This window comes from Spea bombifrons, chromosome 2 (assembly GCF_027358695.1).
Source record: "Spea bombifrons isolate aSpeBom1 chromosome 2, aSpeBom1.2.pri, whole genome shotgun sequence".
NCBI classification, from domain to species: Eukaryota; Metazoa; Chordata; class Amphibia; order Anura; family Pelobatidae; genus Spea; species Spea bombifrons.
The window spans coordinates 110,043,857-110,052,761 of record NC_071088.1 but is presented as its reverse complement, the minus strand read 5'-3'; the positions used below and the strand labels follow the sequence as shown (position 1 = coordinate 110,052,761).

The 8,905-nt window shown below is 41.4% G+C and overlaps 1 protein-coding gene across 1 annotated transcript; it reads right to left on the bottom strand.

Annotated features, from left to right (window-relative positions):
- Window positions 1-955: 955 nt before the first annotated feature.
- Window positions 956-8,687, bottom strand: TEX49 (testis expressed 49). Its single transcript, XM_053457657.1, has 4 exons — window positions 8,514-8,687; window positions 7,988-8,095; window positions 6,886-7,030; window positions 956-1,280 (listed from the first exon to the last, which is right to left on the bottom strand). The coding sequence occupies exons 1-4, from the start codon at window positions 8,602-8,604 to the stop codon at window positions 1,232-1,234; spliced, it is 393 nt and encodes a 130-aa protein (XP_053313632.1). The 5' UTR covers window positions 8,605-8,687; the 3' UTR covers window positions 956-1,231.
- Between the last annotated feature and the right edge of the window lie 218 nt (window positions 8,688-8,905).

Genomic DNA, 8,905 nt, shown 5'->3' with positions numbered 1-8,905 from the left:
CCGGTTGTGATCATTCGTTTGCTAATAATGACCCACGCAGTACATCATGTTCTCAGATATCCTTGATATTTAGTGCCCACCTAAACTTATTCTCGATACAGAGTTGGGGTCTTAATACATATGTATTTTCTTTTAAGTGTGTGCCCTTTGAAGAAACATTATATGATAATAAATAATTCAACAAATATACATGTACCTGTCCACTTTTACTACTACACATAATACGTTTCTACATGGGTTGGCCGAAAGTTTTTCTAAATAGTGTATGGGCAGTCGTGAGCTTTTTTTTTTGGGAGATTCCAACTCAAGTAGGGGATTCCTTAGGGATGGAGCACAACATTATTATTTGTTTTATATAGTGCTGTCATATTCAGCAGCGCTGTACAATGGCTAAACAGAACATAACAAGTAGTGCATAACATAACGGTTTGAGTTACAGAAACAAGGAGGTAGGGAGAGCCCTGCACGAAGCTCACAATGCCGGCGCCTTTTGCAGGCTAGGCTGCTTGCTTGGTCAAGAAAATCATGGAAGAGAGAGAAGGCTACAGCTCTGGGGAGTATTTGACACTGTAACACTCTGTAGATAATAAGGGGGCCAGGGGTATCAAGTTATAGAAAACCAGAAGAGTAAACATCCCTGGCATGTGCCTTTTCTGCGACACGCCTGTGCTAACATAAACAGGCCACTTAGGACCTAACTGTCAGCTCTGCGTTTAGTAGATCATCCCCACAGAGACAGAGATTCAACAACTAGGACATGAAGATAAGGAAGCAGTCTTACAGAGTATCATCAAATCCATGGCAAATATGCCTTAATGAACCCGGAAACCTGCCCAATCCACATGACAAAAAGGAACATTATGCCTTTTTCTACACAGTGATCAGTTAGCCAAATAGTGTTTTCCTAACCGATAACCTTCTTTTGGGTAAATAAGAAATGTTTTGCTTAACACAGTACATGCATTTTTTTTTTATTACTTTTAAAATTAAAAAATAAAAATGTTAAAATCTAGCATTTCTGGCACACTTATACAAATTATGTTCAAGGTCAAATTCACGTTTTCTGCTCTCATTTATATTTGGCAAGGTACACATACAATATTTGCCCATTAAACCCATAACATGACCCCAGACTGATAGACTGAAAAGACTACGATAGCGACAAGGGCGTCGTGCGTCGTTTTGAGGTGCAGAAGGTCAATTGAGTAGAATCTCCTAAAACGACCAGTGATCAGAATAAGCTGAACTCTTTGTTTGTGACGGCCATCTTGTCCACAAACCTGTAAAGAGACAAAATGGGGATGTGTCTGTGAGTGGAAGGGACAGTAAAGCAAGCAGTGATTGCCACATGAATTCATTTGATTTAGCTAAGTGAACAGTGTTTCACGCTTACTCTCCTAAATACAGCGCTCTGCTTCTCCTTACGGTTTAAGTAGATTTAGAAAACAATGACATTGGAACTCAAAGGCCCCATCAATGTGTTAACCAATTACTTTCAATCAGGAAGTATCCTTTCAAAATATTTAGAACCCAAAACCACTTTATTTGCATTCTTCACGGCTATCAGCAGAATGCTTCCTTATTCCTGTTACAGACCGCAGTTCTTAATGGATCTGGATTAATTTATTTTATACAAGTGTCAGTCGATTGACGTCATTGGATTTCACAATGATTTGCTCTGCAGTGTGACACAAGCCACAGAATTTGGTAAGCTACTCTAAAAAGCATATTGATTTAATTCGATACGGAAACAATATGCCTACTCCAGCATAACAGTATGCAAAATGGGGAAATCCCTTACTCTTTTTCCATTTGTAGATAGCTGGAAAAAAATTAGATTGGACACCTTTAATCAAGTTCCTTTTTATCTAGGAGTGTGGGGTGACTGGGCCCTCCAGACCTAACATGACCCAGATACGCTCCTATCTCCCAATGCTGATTCAAATTAGTTTAGAAAGGGCCGTTCTGACCTGGAGCGGTGCCGTGTAGGTCTGAAGGCCCCTTTCTAAAATTTTGAATCCGTATAAGGAGAGAGGAACAAGGGGTCGTAGTTACGCTCCAGAAACGGAATGTCTAAACGCTGACCACCAGCTCTAACATCACAAATATGGCTGATGAGGAGGTAATATTTGGATTACATATGTCAATCACTGTTTTCATGAGTTTTACATTGTGGATTGACAGAATAGATATTTGGGTACATTTGGGTTCATACACTGTTGTATTTCTAATGAGCATTTGTGGGGTCAGGCACTGATGTTGGATGAGAAGGCCTGGCTCGCAATATCTGTTCCAATTGGGTTTAGGTCGGGGTTCTGTGCGGCCCAGTCAAGTTCTTTCACATCAAATATGTCTTTATGGACCTTGCTTTGTGCGCTGGGGGGGGGGAGTATGCAATTGTTTAAAAAGTCTTTCTATGCTGTAGAATTAACATTACACTTAACTACACCATTATCCCTCCACCTCCAAACTTTACAGGAGGCACTATGTCCTGGCATTGGTCAAGCCCAGATTCGTCCATTGTACTTACTTCCAGATAGTGAAGCATGATTCATCACTACAGAGAACACGTTTCCACCACTCCAGAGTGCGGTGGCGATGTGCTTTACACCAGTCCAGCTGATCCCTAGACGATTCTACTTCACAATAATAGTACTTACAGTAGACCAGGGCAGATCAAGCAGGGCAAATATTTCACTTAGATTTCACTAGTGGCATCCTATGACATTGCAACGTTTAAAATCACTGAGTTCTTCAGTAACACCCATTCTGCTGCCGATGTTTGTCTATGGAGATGGCTGCCTATGTGCTGGATTTCACACACCTGTTAGCAATGTGTGTGGTTGAAAAGCCTAAACGCCACATAGATTTGGTCACATAGTATATAACTCCATGTCACCAGCTCTTCTGGATCTGAGTTGGCCAGTTTAAAGCAAATCAAATATGAATCTTCTGGCAGGCAAACCTCCAGGTTTACGAAGCATGTGGACAAGGCTGCACATATGTCCATGGTCATTGGGGAAACTAGGAAGGGTTACAAGACTTCAGTTGAAGAAACAATCCTGTGAAAAGAATCTACAGGAATGTTCCTTTAAACCAAGCAATTAGAACAGTGATTGAGACAGTGGCAGCTGCACTTTAATGTTGGTAAAAGTAAAATGCACTTGGGACATAAAAATCCACAGGCACTGAGGACACTGTTCTGTCAGCGACAACAAAAAAGAATTACACGGGAGTAATTATTTCTGGGGTAAGCAGGTAATGCATCATCCACAGCCTCTATTCCCATGTGTTTAAAATGGTTTCAGACTTTACAGTCTATCTAAAATATTCACAGGAGTGCAGTGTCTGCGCTCACTTCAATAAACACTAGTGAAATGTGTTGAGTTCATTTTCTGTAGCTTTAAAGTTCTTTGTGTTTAGTGTTGCATGTCTATACTGTTTTGTGGAGGACATGATAAATTAAAAACATAGTTGGAACTTTTTCTTACATAAACCTGCAACCATATAGAGAAAAGGTTAGCAGATGGAGATCACTGACATTAACCCGGAGGCTCAGACAACCTAGCCGGTATGAGAGTATTGGCGTTGTCCATCAAGTAGTCTCATAGTGACGTACAGAACATGTATGAAGCAGGCAGCAAAGGCAGTGACACTAAGATACGCTAAAGTTCTAGAAACACAGTTAAAACTTTCTTGAGCCATCAAATTCCAAACTGATCAGAGGGGGGTGTACTTGTTGCCTGCTACTATATGCACTTTGCACCTAGGTGATTAAACATATCGTCAATGAGAAGGCAACTTGGACCGAAATGAGTGAAGCAACAGGATAGCCATTCTCACCTACCCACCCCATGGGACTAATGCCATTTTAAGGATGAGCTCTACTCAAGTGTATGTGAAATGCGTTAGGAATAACAAATAGAGTGAGGGAGTTTAAACAGGCATGGAATAAACATGAAGCTCGTCTTTTTCATAAGTAGACACAATTATGAATATGTTATATAGTAGAGTTTTAAATGTCATAAAGTAAAAAGTAGATGGTAGGAAAATGTGTGTGTTAACACTAAAGATTCACTGCAGTCTGTTAAAGCACATAAAACAAAAACGAAACTGTATTATTTAGAGTTAAACATGCCGATCCCAACCAGACAAATGCTATATCACATCCTCCGCATTAATGATAACACAGAATATAATACAATACGGAGTTTTCCTGTGATTTCACTTAACAGACTGCATTACACAGAGAGCTGTGCAGCAACAACACAGACAACTATATCCGGGTCAGTAAAACCACGAGGGGTGACTGGGCCCTCCAGACCTAACATGACCCAGATACGCTCCTATCTCCCAATGCTGATTCAAATTAGTTTAGAAAGGGCCGTTCTGACCTGGAGCGGTGCCGTGTAGGTCTGAAGGCCCCTTTCTAAAATTTTGAATCCGTATAAGGAGAGAGGAACAAGGGGTCGTAGTTACGCTCCAGAAACGGAATGTCTAAACGCTGACCACCAGCTCTAACATCACAAATATGGCTGATGAGGAGGTAATATTTGGATTACATATGTCAATCACTGTTTTCATGAGTTTTACATTGTGGATTGACAGAATAGATATTTGGGTACATTTGGGTTCATACACTGTTGTATTTCTAATGAGCATTTGTGGGGTCAGGCACTGATGTTGGATGAGAAGGCCTGGCTCGCAATATCTGTTCCAATTGGGTTTAGGTCGGGGTTCTGTGCGGCCCAGTCAAGTTCTTTCACATCAAATATGTCTTTATGGACCTTGCTTTGTGCGCTGGGGGGGGGGGAGTATGCAATTGTTTAAAAAGTCTTTCTATGCTGTAGAATTAACATTACACTTAACTACACCATTATCCCTCCACCTCCAAACTTTACAGGAGGCACTATGTCCTGGCATTGGTCAAGCCCAGATTCGTCCATTGTACTTACTTCCAGATAGTGAAGCATGATTCATCACTACAGAGAACACGTTTCCACCACTCCAGAGTGCGGTGGCGATGTGCTTTACACCAGTCCAGCTGATCCCTAGACGATTCTACTTCACAATAATAGTACTTACAGTAGACCAGGGCAGATCAAGCAGGGCAAATATTTCACTTAGATTTCACTAGTGGCATCCTATGACATTGCAACGTTTAAAATCACTGAGTTCTTCAGTAACACCCATTCTGCTGCCGATGTTTGTCTATGGAGATGGCTGCCTATGTGCTGGATTTCACACACCTGTTAGCAATGTGTGTGGTTGAAAAGCCTAAACGCCACATAGATTTGGTCACATAGTATATAACTCCATGTCACCAGCTCTTCTGGATCTGAGTTGGCCAGTTTAAAGCAAATCAAATATGAATCTTCTGGCAGGCAAACCTCCAGGTTTACGAAGCATGTGGACAAGGCTGCACATATGTCCATGGTCATTGGGGAAACTAGGAAGGGTTACAAGACTTCAGTTGAAGAAACAATCCTGTGAAAAGAATCTACAGGAATGTTCCTTTAAACCAAGCAATTAGAACAGTGATTGAGACAGTGGCAGCTGCACTTTAATGTTGGTAAAAGTAAAATGCACTTGGGACATAAAAATCCACAGGCACTGAGGACACTGTTCTGTCAGCGACAACAAAAAAGAATTACACGGGAGTAATTATTTCTGGGGTAAGCAGGTAATGCATCATCCACAGCCTCTATTCCCATGTGTTTAAAATGGTTTCAGACTTTACAGTCTATCTAAAATATTCACAGGAGTGCAGTGTCTGCGCTCACTTCAATAAACACTAGTGAAATGTGTTGAAATCATTTTCTGTAGCTTTAAAGTTCTTTGTGTTTAGTGTTGCATGTCTATACTGTTTTGTGGAGGACATGATAAATTAAAAACATAGTTGGAACTTTTTCTTACATAAACCTGCAACCATATAGAGAAAAGGTTAGCAGATGGAGATCACTGACATTAACCCGGAGGCTCAGACAACCTAGCCGGTATGAGAGTATTGGCGTTGTCCATCAAGTAGTCTCATAGTGACGTACAGAACATGTATGAAGCAGGCAGCAAAGGCAGTGACACTAAGATACGCTAAAGTTCTAGAAACACAGTTAAAACTTTCTTGAGCCATCAAATTCCAAACTGATCAGAGGGGGGTGTACTTGTTGCCTGCTACTATATGCACTTTGCACCTAGGTGATTAAACATATCGTCAATGAGAAGGCAACTTGGACCGAAATGAGTGAAGCAACAGGATAGCCATTCTCACCTACCCACCCCATGGGACTAATGCCATTTTAAGGATGAGCTCTACTCAAGTGTATGTGAAATGCGTTAGGAATAACAAATAGAGTGAGGGAGTTTAAACAGGCATGGAATAAACATGAAGCTCGTCTTTTTCATAAGTAGACACAATTATGATTATGTTATATAGTAGAGTTTTAAATGTCATAAAGTAAAAGTAGATGGTAGGAAAATGTGTGTGTTAACACTAAAGATTCACTGCAGTCTGTTAAAGCACATAAAACAAAAACGAAACTGTATTATTTAGAGTTAAACATGCCGATCCCAACCAGACAAATGCTATATCACATCCTCCGCATTAATGATAACACAGAATATAATACAATACGGAGTTTTCCTGTGATTTCACTTAATAGGCTGCATTACACAGAGAGCTGTGCAGCAACAACACAGACAACCATATCCGGGTCAGTAAAAGAAATAGAATCTAAAGATCATTAAAATGTATTAGAGTTCCATTAATTAATAAACATTAATACATTTAATATTAGATTAAATTAACCAATATTGGGGGGAAATGGTAAGGAAAGACTTCAGTGATTAATCATTGGTCCATTTCATCGCAATATAAATCACACTCACCTGGTCAGAGGACTGTTGATCATGGGGTGTCGGGGGGCTTGAATCCAGGGATGAACACTTTCGGTTTTGACTTTGGGATCCTGTGGTAGCCACCAACCATAATGCTGGTTTGTAGTGAGGGGCATTTGCTGAGTCTGCTTGGGAGCTGAAATGTTAAAATAAAATAACCCCCCAATGTATGAGATCATCATCTAGATCTTTTTTATACACCATTATGTTATACAACAGTGCTGACAAACAACGGGATTTCCAGGACATTGGAGGTGATACTGGAGGAACGCTTTAGCCATCATACGCATTTCAATGAATATAATAGTCAAGTGTCCCCTTCACCTTTTATGATGCCCCCTTGCAAATGCATGCAGGTATTCTGCAGATTCCCCCCATAGACATTTGCCTCTTTCCCTACCCCCAAACATTTGAACATATCCCCTGCTGCCTGTGTCCTCGTGGTCTACTGGCTGCCAGTCACCTCCAGTGCTGTCTCAGCGAGAGTTCTGGGGGTCTCACAAGAACCCCGTGCACATCGCACAGAAAGCTCTCCTGCTGATGTTTCTAGCATGGATTGGCTGCTTTAACAGGACCACGGAGGGGGATTTATTTACTATTTTAACAGGTAAAAGAACACATATTAAAGTTGTTACAAAGTACTTTTATATGCATTCTTTATTGGCGTATCGTCAATCTTTACATTGTATGCGGATAACCCTAGGTACAGCCAGACCTCTAAAATAGGTAGATTGTCCTCAACGATGGAAGAAGAATATATACAAATAGCAATTCTGATGTAAAGTGCAATATGTGGAGCAATTAGTGGAAACAGCCCACTGGTTTCCATGGTGATAAGTTCAGATTTAGATCAATGTTCTCAGTATGTTACACACGGCGCCCAATGAGTTTGGCAGATGATGTATACGATTATGAGACGTAGCGATGTGAAAATTAAGCACAAAAAACCTGAACTCCTTAAACTAAACGTGACGGGATGTTTTATTTTATACAGATGATACCCTGGATGTGAGAGAAGGCGCCCTAAATGAACAATCGTTTGGCAATTACACCGCCAACCCTCTGTCTCCAGATCCCCAAACAATCCACTTACTCCTCAGCGCCTGTTGTCGCGTCACGGTCTCCCGATACCGGCCATGGCTGACATAGGGAGATGAGGAAACAAGCGCAGGAAACTTCGCTGGGTCAGATTCGCCTTCTCCTAAAGTACAAGAGCTAATTATCCAGAACCCTAAAGCTCAATCACAGACTATCCAGAGCAAAATGATCTGGCAGCTTTATAATAAAGTAGGACTTTGAGATACATCGAGATAGTTAAGAGTAATTGGGAAAACTTATAAATGAGAAGTGACAAAAATGTGAAATATTGACCCTCTGCCACTATTAGTGGAGGAACATTACTGTGTATAAAACATACGTCATGGTGCGAGTGGAGACACACAGATCCGTAATGCGGCTCTGCCGGTATAATCAATAACTGGAGTAAACGAACCGGCACTTGTGAGTGAGATCACTGCTACAGATAAATCACATGGATCAACAGCGTTGTACATCTAATTCATTTGACAGTAGGGTGGTATTTGCCGGTGGTGACTGGTGATGAAAGTGTTATCAATTACCCCCGGTGTCGCCATTCCGGTAGATCTCCTTAATCCGTGCAGCTCGAAACGGATCCTGGTAGCCAAGAAGGGTGATCCCGAAAAACGCCATGAGAGAAGCGTTTTAACGGAGCTCGACGGTTACTGTTGTGAAGATGAAACTTTTAATACGCAGCCAGTAGGAGATCCGTTGCCATGGCGATGGTTCGTTAGAAGCGTCTATGATACGCACGTCTACACGTTGTACTAGTGGGCGGGTCTCTATCCATGACGTAAGACTGCGCTGTGCGGTGGTTGGGTGGGAGTGCATGCGGAGGGAAGCTGGTGGAGGGTAATGGCTTTCTGACGGTTACATAAAATAAAACCTATTCAGATGAAGCTTTCCATCAGGCCACCAGCTCCTTAGTTAGGGT

Excerpts from the sequence above, each read along its gene's own strand:
- TEX49 (XM_053457657.1), bottom strand. The coding sequence starts at position 8,604 with ATGGCGTTTTTCGGGATCACCCTTCTTGGCTACCAGGATCCGTTTCGA. Across the intron at positions 7,031-7,987 it reads GCGACAACAGGCGCTGAGGA|CTCCCAAGCAGACTCAGCAA; the intron begins GTAAGTGGATTG and ends TTAACATTTCAG. Across the intron at positions 1,281-6,885 it reads ATCAACAGTCCTCTGACCAG|GTTTGTGGACAAGATGGCCG; the intron begins GTGAGTGTGATT and ends GTCTCTTTACAG.